Source organism: Anastrepha ludens, chromosome 5 (genome assembly GCF_028408465.1).
Source record: "Anastrepha ludens isolate Willacy chromosome 5, idAnaLude1.1, whole genome shotgun sequence".
NCBI classification, from domain to species: domain Eukaryota; kingdom Metazoa; phylum Arthropoda; class Insecta; order Diptera; family Tephritidae; genus Anastrepha; species Anastrepha ludens.
In genome coordinates, this window is record NC_071501.1 from 110,684,812 (window position 1) to 110,697,150 (window position 12,339).

A 12,339-nucleotide genomic window follows, 5' to 3' on the forward strand; every position below is an offset into this window, starting at 1 on the left:
GTAGTGTAAGCCACGCTCTGATCGGCCATCAACATGCCGAAATGAGCATGTTATTGCCAAAGTGAACGCTGTGGTGATGCGGGATGCGTCGTGTGACTTTCCGAGAAATTGCCGAAGAGGTAGATATCAGCACTTTTTCGGCTCACTCCTTTGTGACCGAAGATTTGGCCATGAACAGAGTGGTGACTAAATTTGTGCCGAAGCTGCTGACGGCGGAGCAAAAGGAACTTCGTGTTGAAGTCTCACAGGACATGCTGGACTCCATAAACAGTGATCCTGACTTCATGAACACCATTATCACTGGTGATGAGTCCTGGGTGTACGGGTACGACCCGGAAACCAAAATGTAGTCGTCACAGTGGAAGCATTCCACGTCACCAAGACGTATTCAAAAACCGATGAGAGCACTAAATACAATGTTGCGACAGGCGGGAAAAAATACACGCATGTGCAGGAAGGTTACTGGTTTGCTTATGCAAGCGCGCGTAACTCAAATTTGTGAGGTTTTAGAAATAAAAAACAAAGTCGGATACTTTTCTAACAGACCTCGTATAGAAAACTTTAAAAGCTAAAAGAACCTTCAAGTCAATTAAAGGTCACTTTGAAATTAATTTAAATTAAAAGGCTGCGAGTCCTTGTGTACAAAAATAATATCCATCAATAGCAGTGGACAGAAGTAAATAAGTCACAACATAATTACTCTTGAATCAATTAAAACCAGGTCACCATGAGACAAGTTATTTTCAGTATTTTGGATAAACAAAAACATCGCTTAAAGGAAATAATAAAGACAAATACCACTCCAAAGCCAAAAAAGACGAGGCAGGCGAGAAAGCACCCTTGATATTGAGAGAAACAACATCTATTACTATTGTATAAAGGCCGTAAACACGATGGAGAGAATAACGAGATGGGACCTATCGTGCTCCCGTTACTTTGCTCTCAGCGAATTTGACAATATCACTCTTGCGCAGTAAAGATCAACACAGTAGGTATTTACAACAAAAACTTCGAAGCCACAAATTTCGTTTCCAACAGCAACAACTTTACAGAAGTAAGAGGAGGCATTTATGTTGTAAATAATTAGAACTCGAACATAAGCACACATGCTATTATGGAAATTATTTCCAAATAGAGTAACTTGAATGAACATTAAACAAAAACAAAATTTCAAAACAAATTAATCTCTTCTGAGAACACTTTCTAACCTTAAACAAAGTGAAAGCGGTTTGACATTAAGAAAGTTCTAGGGATTTAAATAGTACAACTACCTTCGAAAAAAATGGATTATTATTATATGAAAGAAAAACCCTAAACCGTCAAAAAAAAAATTTAAATTTCTGAAGCTCAACGGTATTTAATAATCCCTTCGAACTTGCACTTAGAACTTGCTATGGAATTGGATATTCAGAAAAATTCTCAAAATTCTAGTTAAAAATTTTCAAGTTTTGATTGAATTTTGAAAAACTCTTATACATTTTGTACAGGGTTTGAAACATTACATTATACGGTTTTTGGTGTGGTATGAACCGCGATGGAGAAAATAGAGAAGCTGTGGCCAACATCAGAGCGTCAAAAAGCTCTTAACGATTTTGAAAGGTACGTTAGGTTAGCCAGGTTGCTTGTCTAGGACAAGACACTCGTGACCTTAAGGCACTTCTTTAAAGTGTAGAACATTAACAGGGGAGGTGTTGTCCCGAAACAATTTCCCAATCATCTCCAGAACTTCTGCAGAAGTCATTGTGAAGTACAGCCATTCTACTGGCTAAGGTGCCGATATAGCAGTGATCCGTTATAACACATTTGTGGACGCTGGTGGTTGATCAGTTGAATCCAAGCAGACATTTGGTTCTTTAAGAATCCGTTTTGTTCAAAGCGATTTGGGAATCTTGCAGTTAGTAGTCAGAGATCCCTTCTATTAGTTTCCGCTATTACGCTTAAGTCAATCACAGTATACAGTTCGTTTAGAGGTCAAGCTCAGAGCCTTTCCTTGCACACTCATCCGCTCTTTTATTTCCCTCGACTCCAGAGTAGCCGGGAAGCCCACAAAGTGTGGTGTTGTGTTGCTGGATAAGCGAGAGGGACCTCCTGCATTCTTGAACACATCTTCAGTTGATGCGCGCTGAGGCCAATGCCTTGGTCGCTGCTTGACTATCAATAAAAATGGTAAGGTTTGCCGGAGGTAATTCCATTAGTCTTACCTTTTTTGCTGGTTTTTTTATAGCATAGATCTCAGCTTGGAATACGCTACACCGGTCTGGGAGTCTAAAGGAGCAATTTAAGAATAATTGTCCCGAGTGCGCTCCCGATCCAATGCAGTGCTCATTGTTCATCTTCGAGCCGGCAGTATAACTATGGTGGTCACCATCATCTGATTTGATTTTGAAGGAATGAGCTGATTTGCTAGCCTAACAGGCGATGCGACAAAGCAATCGACAAAAACTGATATACAAAAAAATCACCGCTGCCACTTTGGTTCATTGCCGTCTGAAAATCGATTGAGTGGAAGACGATTTGTATTTAACTAGCCTCACTTTACACATTTTGTTTTGATATCATTCGCCTCTTTTTCTGCCAAAAATCTATCCTCAGTGGTTTAAACTATATTTCTATAAAAAAAAATAGTAGTGTGTTTATAGTTTTGCAACGGGGTGTTTACGAGAAGAAATCGTAGCGGCACAAATTAATAGCGGTTAGGGCGAGTATATTCTCCCATCTAAGACGTTTTCATGCGAAAATAATCCTGCTCAAATTTAGAACTTAATTCCCACATAATTTCACACTTATACATTCACATTTTACACATACCTTACATTCGACAGCGGTCCAAAATTCTCCTCCGTAAACGTATCTGACGTCGAGCCACGCAGCGAATCCCAGCGATCAATTTTCTTCACTTGCTGTAATGGTAGCTTAATTAAATCTTGGCGTGAGCTTGCTTTCATGAAGGATTTCGATGAGCTGACACCGATACTGAAAAGAAGAAGAAGAAAAAACCAAATAAAAGAAGAGTTGTTAAAATTGTGTTGCAATGAGAAATTGGTTTATTTAAACCAAAAATTTTGTATTTGTTTGCTGCAAGCTAAGGAATAGTCCAAGTAAATAGAAGTGAAAAATTTCGACCCACAAAAGCAAGCTATAAGCACTAAGAGCGCATTGAATTGTCAAGAGCAAAGTTGGAGCATTAAAGCACATGACATCATATCTTAATGGCGAACAAAAGAAGACTTACGCCAGCTGGGCGCTATTGTTGAAAGTAAAACGTTAAGGCGCAAAGGAGCGCGCTGACAGCACCATACAATTTTTTTTTTTTTATAACAATTTTGGTAAGCTGCGAATCAAAACGAGAGCACTGAAATAAATGCAGATAAAAAACAAATAAAATTTGATGTAAAATGCGAAAATAAATTATTATACTACTCCCCTCCCACTGAGGTAACGGGCAATATTTGTATGACAAACGGATATTTTTAAAATTTTGTGAAAATAACGATAAATCGGTACATCTATTACCCGTGGCCCGAGGTATTCTGATATAAAGAAGCAGGAGAAATGTTCAACCAATAATTTTAATCTATATATAGGAAAAATTTGAACAAAAAATTATAAAGGGTGGTTAAATTTCAAGGGCCGATGTTGAATGTGAACCACACCTAAACAACGACACCGTTGGACTTCTTTCTTTGGGGTTATTTGAAATAAAAGGTGTACGTCGATAAGCCAGCAACAATTAAAGAGCTAAGGGATGAGATAATTCGGCAGAGAACCTCAATTATCCCTCAACGTCATCGAAAATGTATACCATCGGATGGAGGTGTACCGCCGAGGCCGCGGCGGTCATTTGGCCAATATTTTATTCTATACGTAATTGAACCATATCACTATTATCATTATAAAGAGAAATGACAATAATTTATTAAAAAAATTGTATTTTATTCAAAATCAACATCGGCCTTTAAAACTTAACCACCCTTTAGATAAGGAACTATTTGCATTTGGTGGTCTTTGGAGGTGTGTCGCCGAGGCCGTGGCGGTCATTTGGCCGATATTTTATTATATACGTAATTGAGCCCTATCATTATTATCATAATAAAGAAAATAAAAATAGTTTCTTAAAAAAATTGTATTTTATTCAAAATCAACACCGGCCCTTAAAACTTAACTACCCTTTACAACAAAAATTTAGCTTGACTAAACTTATTAAATTAAAAAATAAGTATATGTGCTCTGGCCTTTCTTTACATTTCTTTATTTCAATGTTTCTATAACTTTCGATTTTCTATTGTAATAATTAATATGCTTTCCATTTGGAGAAAGGGCATCATTTATGCATTTAGGCATAGAGTCTGCCAAGTTTTGAAGAGTGGAATCTTCTACATTATCCCACTCTTCCGCTAAAGCACCTTTCAGGTCGTTGATTGTCTCAAACTGCCAACAATTTTTATAAATACCGGCCGACAATATTCCCCAGAGGTTCCCAATTGGATTGAAATCGATACTTAGTGCTGGCCAATCCAGAACTGACAATTTTCTTGACGATAGGAAGACCTTAGTTAAACGAGCCGTATGCATTGGCGCGTTGTCTTTCTGGAAAACCCAGTCGTCTCCGTATATGTTTCCCGCAAACTCAATGAGAACATCCTCTAATATTTACACCTAGGATTCTGCGTTGGTTCTTCTCGGAATAAAACAAATTGGAGACTTCCCACCATGTCCGAAAGCGGCCCAAATCATGAAAGACCCACCACCGAGGTTCCGCTTATGGCATGGTTGCCTAAGGTCGCGCCAATATTTCTGGCAACCATCTGGACCATCTAAGGTGAACTTTTTTTCGTCCGAAAATACGTTTCGGAATTCGTTAGTCCGAATTTTATATTTTCCGGCAAATGCTAAACGAGCCTTAATGTGGCGTGCTAATAGTCTTGGTACCGGCTCCCGCAAACAATATTTAAGTATTCCGTCCTCGACCAAAATTTGATGTATTCATCTATCGATGACCTTAAGACTAAAATGATGTTTTATTTCTTTGCAAGACATTTCTTTTTGAGCAACCAGACGACGAATTGCTCGCTTGCATCTGCTGTCGATGTTAGTTTGAGTTGATCATACAATATGTTTCTGGATTTTTAAGAAAGTTGCTGATGGTATTCCTGTGCCGATTTAACTCCAGCAGCAATTTCATGAATACTTTTGCCACGTTCGCTTAGCCCTTTTATCAGACCACGCCCTTCATCGGATAAATGTCTTCCCCGTGGCATTCTACAGATTAACCCATCAATAATTCAATTATTCTTTGTTCAAAAGAAATAATCTATTCTACTTACATTTTTCTTTATGATACCAATGCAAATAACATAAAATTTCTCGAAAAAAAAGAGTTCCCCAAAAATTTTTAACAAAAAAATTTAAAACAAAATGTTTAATATTTTTCTTTTTAATTATGTAATAATTTAATATAATAAAAGAAATTTTACTAACATTTTAGAAAAATTCAAAAAAGAATGCTTAAAACTCTAAGCCAAAAATATAAAATTTTATTTATTATTGTTGTTATAACCAAATTTTTTTATTATAAACAAAATTGGAACCAAAATTATAAAAAAAGTTTTCTAATAAAATATTTTAATAAAAAACTTTTATAATTCCGAGATTTATTATAATTTATAAAATTTTTTAAAACAAATTTAATAATTTTGATTTAGTATAAAAGTATACAATATTGAAAACAAATTTGGGAACAAATTCTATCATTTTGAGCTATACTCTACTCAAGCCAATAGACCAATTTTTTGAAGAACTGGCTGTTAAGTTCAAAATACTTGGATCACTTGACATGGAATCGCACTTTTTTGATTTCATCTGTAAAACAAGTACAATGAAAAGTCATCGCGTACTGTGTGACTTATGAAGAATATGCTCCATCACTTTCAGCTTGTAAATTTTGCTTTAGACGATTTAAAAGAGGCGATTTTGGTACAAGCGATAAAGAGTGAGGAGTTACTCGACAAGCTATTTAATTGCGTCTACAGACCTAAAAATGGCCGGAATAGGCAGTCGGACACAAATCATAATTTTCCATCATGAGAATTCTTGGCCAAATGTTTTGCAATTCGTAAAAGGCGTACTTGAAAAATAAAGGACCACCATAGCGACTAGATATTGCTCATTGTTTTGACTACCCTTTGCTTCCATCAATGTAGAATCCCTTTGTTCCAAATACGCTGCACTTCCGTTTCGGAAGTTGGTATCAGAAATTGCGTCGTTACATTTTTGGTATCGAAATACGAGCAATTTTAAAGATAGAAAAAAATTTTAACGTACGAAGAAAAATACTTTGAATTTATTGAAATGTGTCGTATCATTTTTTTAAATCAAAACATCAAAATCAGCAAAAAATCTTCTAAAATATACGTGCGAGTTTAATAAAAAACTCTTCAGCTAAGGCTCCGAGATGTAATCAGGCGCTGTTGCACTGTGGAGCTAGGTCCTTACTGGGAGAATGCAATTAAAAGAGATTTAAATATCACATACATCTCGCTAAGGACAATCTGAGAATACTTATTGGCATTCTTGTCGGTCACTGTAGACTGCGCAGCCATCCGCACAAGCTCGGCATATCATCCATATCTCTATTCTCTCATTGCTTCAATTGAATTATGCAGAAAATGGAATACTAAAACTAGCGTTGATGAATACCATAGCAAATTTCTTAATTTAAATAACAAGAATTGTGTTCACAATGATTCTTGTCCATTATATTGCATCATTTGATAACTCGGGCTTGGATAAGGAAAGGATATCCTTATGCCATAGACTACCATTTGACGAACGCCAAACTTCCCTCATATCCATTTCTTATCTACTCAAACACTTAAAGTAAATTCTCGTAGAGGCTAAATCAGTAAAGTAATTAATTATCTAATCAATATTATGAGCCTGAGCTTAAAACAATCTCCAACTGGTACTAATATAGATTCAAAGTTAGTTTTGGTTGACCTTCTAATAACCAGCATCGACTTGAGACTGATTGTCAGTTAATTTGAAGTTTAAATGATTTATTTTTGAACCTCAAGAAAACTGACTAAAATTTATATATAAGCCTTATAGCCTTTGCATCAGGACACCTGAAAATCTCGTGGTAACCATTCTTACTTACTAAAGTGTGATCAGATTGGAAGTACTTTTTCCAATAAGGTGTTTTTGACAGATCACGCGTGACTACTGCCAAGCTAAATACATAATTTTTTTTAGTATTCATGGACATTTTATAATGGAAAGACTTACGCCTCAACAACGTTTTAAAATCGTACAATTTTGTTACGAAACTCAACGCTCTACGAATCGCCCGCTCAGGCCAACTTATGGCGATCAGCGATGAGTCCCATTTTTGGCTTAATGGCTACATCAACAAGCAAAATTGCAATATTTGGACTGAACAGCAACCGGAAGTCATTCAAGTAGAGCCATTACATCTATTGAAAACAACCGTTTGGTGCGGCTTATGTGCTGGAGGAATCATCGGCCTTCTAAAAACGATCCTTCATATTTCTTGAAAGACGAGGCTGGACGCCATCGCGACATGTTAACCGTGATCTCAACAACATCCACAACATGGTTCATAGAAGACGGCGCTACTTGCCCTACACTCTGTGAAACAATGGATTTACTGTGTTGTCGTTTCGGTGAGTAATTTATCTCTCTTCTCAGACCAATGGATTGGCCACCAAGATCGTGTGATATTACAATTTTGAACTTTTATTTGTGGGGGTATGTAAAGCCTAATCCACAATGTATGATAAAGTAAGTAAAGTTATTCACGAGATACCGACCGAAGTCCTCCAGCGAGTCATTCAAAATTGGTGTTTACGGATGGCCCAATTATGGCGCAGTTGCGGCCCACATTTGAAAGGAACTATCTTTAAAAATAAATGTCATGAATGTTTATACTTAAAAATAATAAAGATGGCCAATTCAATTTGAATTTTCGTTGTTTTATTTCAATTTAAAACCCAATGCCTCTAAATTGATCACCCTTCACTAGGTGCAAATGTACAGCGTCTCCTCTTCAATTTCTAAGAATCGTTAATAAAAAATAAAGAAAATCTATTAAAGTGTTAGCTGACTGCCTTTATTGACATCTGTTTTGGATTTCTGGTGAGGACCCCTCGGATAAACTTCAGTTTTGCATTCTCTCCATGTAAAATAAGTGCCGACACCATTAAGCACTACTTTGCTGGTTGTAAATACACGCACGAGGATGAATATGAAAATGAGGTCCGAGTGTATGAGGTTGCTGATTTAGTTTATGGCTCTGACAGACTATACAACAATTTAATTATGACCACTTGAAAACTTTAAAGTTGAGTGTCTTGCTTCTGGAGTATACAACGCACAAGCATAAGACTACGAACTAACTGGCTTGACTCTTCATGCTGATATTTTTGGTATTCCATAGGCACAAATATATGGTAACAAAGAGTGTGTAGACCATTTCCTTTTCTGGTCAGGTAAGAAATTTGAAATAAACATAAAAAGCATGTAATAAATACCGCACCTTTAGCTGGAAAATCTTCATTCACAAAAGCACTCCGCCGTCACTCAAAACAAAGCCAACAAAAAAACAACCAACACAACAACCCACTCAAGTGTCATTATGGGAGAAGTGCTCTCAAGTAAGTATGTAGTGGCAACTGAGGCACATATTTTTCCGCTTGACTCATGCACTAATCCATTGTGGAATTTAAAATGTGACAACTGGCGTGAGTGGATTGGAGGGTACTTTGTAAAGGAAAATAAGGAGGCCAATCTATCAGAGTCTAGGAGTAGAAGAAGGTCTTCTTACTGGTTGCAGAAAGCCGTGAACAATGGCAGATACTTACATACATACATACTCGTAGGTACATATGTGGGTGTGTATGCACATTTATCTCAGTAACTCAGTAAAGGGAGGCAGTTCGGGCAGCACGAGATAGAAAAGAAAACAAAGGGCAATAACAAAGCGTGGCTGGCAGAGTAGTAAGTATTGTCGAGTATGTTTATATGTAAGTATAAAACAAAAGCAAAATATATATGGCACAACAAAATCCGACTAAAAATAATAACTCTGGAAAACAATAACCGAAGCAGCAGAATCCACAAGCTTTGCGAAACTCTGCTAAGCATTGACGTGCGGACGTTTTTGAAGTGTAATTAGAGAAAAATGGAAAACGGAAAGCAGGTGGTGGCGCTTCTGCAGCGGGATGTGTCTGCGAGTTGCCATTGCCTTGCTTGCCAACAGTGGGTGATCCATAAACCAGTTTTAGATCTAAATTTTTCTTTATTATAAAATTTTTATTGTCATTTGATTTATTTGAAGTAATAATTTTTGTATTATGAAACTTTAGGGGCGCTTATGAAACACCTTTTCTCAGGCAGCATTCAACTGGCACAATTGGATAATATAATTTTTGGTTGGAGCACCCTTGAGTTGGGTGAAAAGATGGGACTGGGACTCTTGCGCTGGGATTCTTGCTCTAAATAGATTAAAGTGCGTTTGTAATCTCTGTTTCTACAAGTAATTTTTTAAGTGGTGGTGTGAGCATTTAAATGTCAATGGAACGAGACCGTTTCTAAGAAAAATGGTGAATTTGCAATTATTCTCATTGTTTTTGACTGCTATTTTCAGGGTGTGCTGAAGTACTGCACAACGACATTTCGTAAGTGCAGAAAGGCTTGTTAAGTACAGAAGTAGTTTTTGTTTCTTTGGCAATTGCTGGTCTCAGTTAATAAACTGTAGTAGAACGTCTAAACATGTCAAGTGATGCAAGTAATAGGGCAATGAATAAGTTCGTGCGGTTTTTTTTCGAAATTTGAAACTTTATTGACGTAAAATGGTTACAAATTTAATATTCAAAATATTGTCCATCGCTTACTACTACTTTTTCCCATCTTTCTGGCAATTCACGGATTCCCTTTGTGAAAAATTCGGTCGGTTTTGCCGCAATCCACGAATCGATCCATTTTTTGACTTCATCGTAATTACGGAAGTGCTGGTCAGCCAGGCCATGTTGCATCGATCGGAAGAGATAGTAATCGGATGGCGCAAGGTCTGGACTATACGGCGGGTGGGGTAGGACATCCCATTTGAGCGTTTCTAAGTATGTTTTGACCACTTGTGCAACATGTGGCCGAGCATTGTCATGTTGCAAAATAACTTTGTCGTGTCTATCGGCGTATTGCGGCCGTTTTTCTCGCAGTGCTCGGCTCAAACGCATCAATTGTCGTCGGTAGACATCCCCCGTAATCGTTTCATTCGGTTTCAGTAGCTCATAATACACAACACCCAGCTGGTCCCACCAGATACACAGCATAACCTTCAGGCCATGAATATTCTGCGCCGACGTCGATGTTGAAGCATGGCCAGGGTATCCATACGTTGCCCGACGTTTTGGATTGTCGTAATGGACCCACTTTTCATCGCCAGTCACAATTCGATGCAAAAAACCCTTTCTTTTGTGCCGTTGAAGCAGTTGTTCGCATGCCATAAAACGGCGTTCAACGTCTCTTGGCTTCAATTCATACGGCACCCAATGGCCTACCTTTCGGATCATTCCCATGGCTTTTAAACGTTTGGAAATGGTTGATTGATCAACTCCCAAAGTTTTTGCAACCTCTTCTTGCGTTTGAGCCGGATCTTGATCGAGCAATTCCTCCAATTCGGTATCCATGAACTTTGGCGGCGCACCCTCGCGTTCTTCGTCTTCCAAGCCAAAATCACCACTTTTAAAGCGTGCAAACCACTTCTGGCACGTTCGCTCAGATAGAGCATGCTCACCATAAACTTCCACCAAGATACGATGACTTTCGGCTGCTTTTTTCTTCATATTAAAATAATGAAGAAGAATTCCCCGCAAAAACACATTATTTGGCACGAAATTCGACATTTCAAGTGTGGTAAAAATATTGTTGTTTACGCTTCAAATAAAAAACTTATACTGACGTTTGTGCCTTACGACAGTAGCTCTCCAATGAATGTTTGGAAATGTGGATCGATGGAATAATAATCAAGTTACGCCATCTGTTGTAAAACCGCACGAACTTATTCATAGTCCTATTATTTCGGACACTGTCGTCAATTCTTCTAAAAATTCGTATCTAATAATAAATTGGAAAAAATTAAAAAAGTATTTAGTAATTTTGAGATTTATTCTATGTTGAAATTTTCGCTTCGTTTTAACATTTAAAAATTTTTTATTTTTATTTTTTTTTTAGACTGAAATATTAAAAAAAAAATTAATTTGGAAAAAAAACTGTTTAATTTTTTAAACCAATAATTTTGTAAAGACAAATTTTTGAAATATACTTCTAAAATTTCATCTATTGTGTAGGCTTAAGAATAGTGAAAAGTAAATTAAAAAAATTTTAAGTGGACTCTAGTAATTTTGAGATTTGTTCTATGTTGAAATTTGGCTTAATTTGAATATTTCAAAAATTTTTTTTACTTTTTTAGAATAGGGTATTTAAAAAAATTCTTCTAAAATCGTTTATTTTGTAGGCTTGAGTATGGTTGGTTGGTTCAAGGGTGACCCCGCATCGGAGTGCCACATAGACCGCAAGTTGGGTCCGTTGTGTTGCCCTAGAGCTCATTATGTTATATGATTTCCCCACCTAACCGAGATTTTTATTGTGGATTTTGGTCAAAGATATTAATTCGTTTCGAGAATTTGATGAGATATTCGATTTTCAGGTTCGAGAGTACTGAAAGATTGTCAATTGTTGGAGAGCCTAGAAGAGCGAGTCGACTTCTGGCTAGACCGGGACAACTGCACAGCAAATGTCTGCTCGATACTTCCTCATCTTCGTCCTCGTAGTATCTGCACAGGTCGTTTTGAGGAACCCCGAGCCGTTTGGAAAAGATTCCAAATCCCACTTTGCCGTCTTGTTTTGAACTATCTGTATATATAGTCAGAGGGCCATTGATTTCGGTTAGATTTGTCTTCCATTCTTCCCTAGTTGGGAGTGAACAGGAGAATAGCAAGGGTGGTGATGGAAGACTTACATGATAGTCTATGTCGGAAGAGATAACAGTGTTCCTGTTCAGTATGGCCGAATGGCCAAGATACTTATTCCATTTCGATATAGCATTCATGCGTGTCGCTGCTTTCGCTGCAATCGCTTTGCCAGCCAGATCGATAGGGAACAAGTGAAGCAACGTATTTAGAGGCTTAGTAGGTGTTGTACTTAAGCATCCTGTTATCAGGAGGCAGGCTGTTCTTTGAACTCGATCAATTGTGGCTACTCTACACCGTTTTTCGAGTGCTGTCCACCATACAACCACACCGTAGAAGAGTATCGGTTTGA

The 12,339-nt window shown here is 37.4% G+C and overlaps 1 protein-coding gene across 1 annotated transcript in view; it reads right to left on the reverse strand.

Moving 5' to 3' along the window:
- Window positions 1-12,339, reverse strand: part of LOC128865338 (nitric oxide synthase) — a 189,876-nt gene that overhangs the window by 10,191 nt on the left and 167,346 nt on the right. The window contains exon 13 of the mRNA XM_054105556.1: window positions 2,809-2,973. Within this exon, the coding sequence (XP_053961531.1) occupies window positions 2,809-2,973 (165 nt within the window). The remainder of the gene's footprint in view (window positions 1-2,808; window positions 2,974-12,339) is intronic.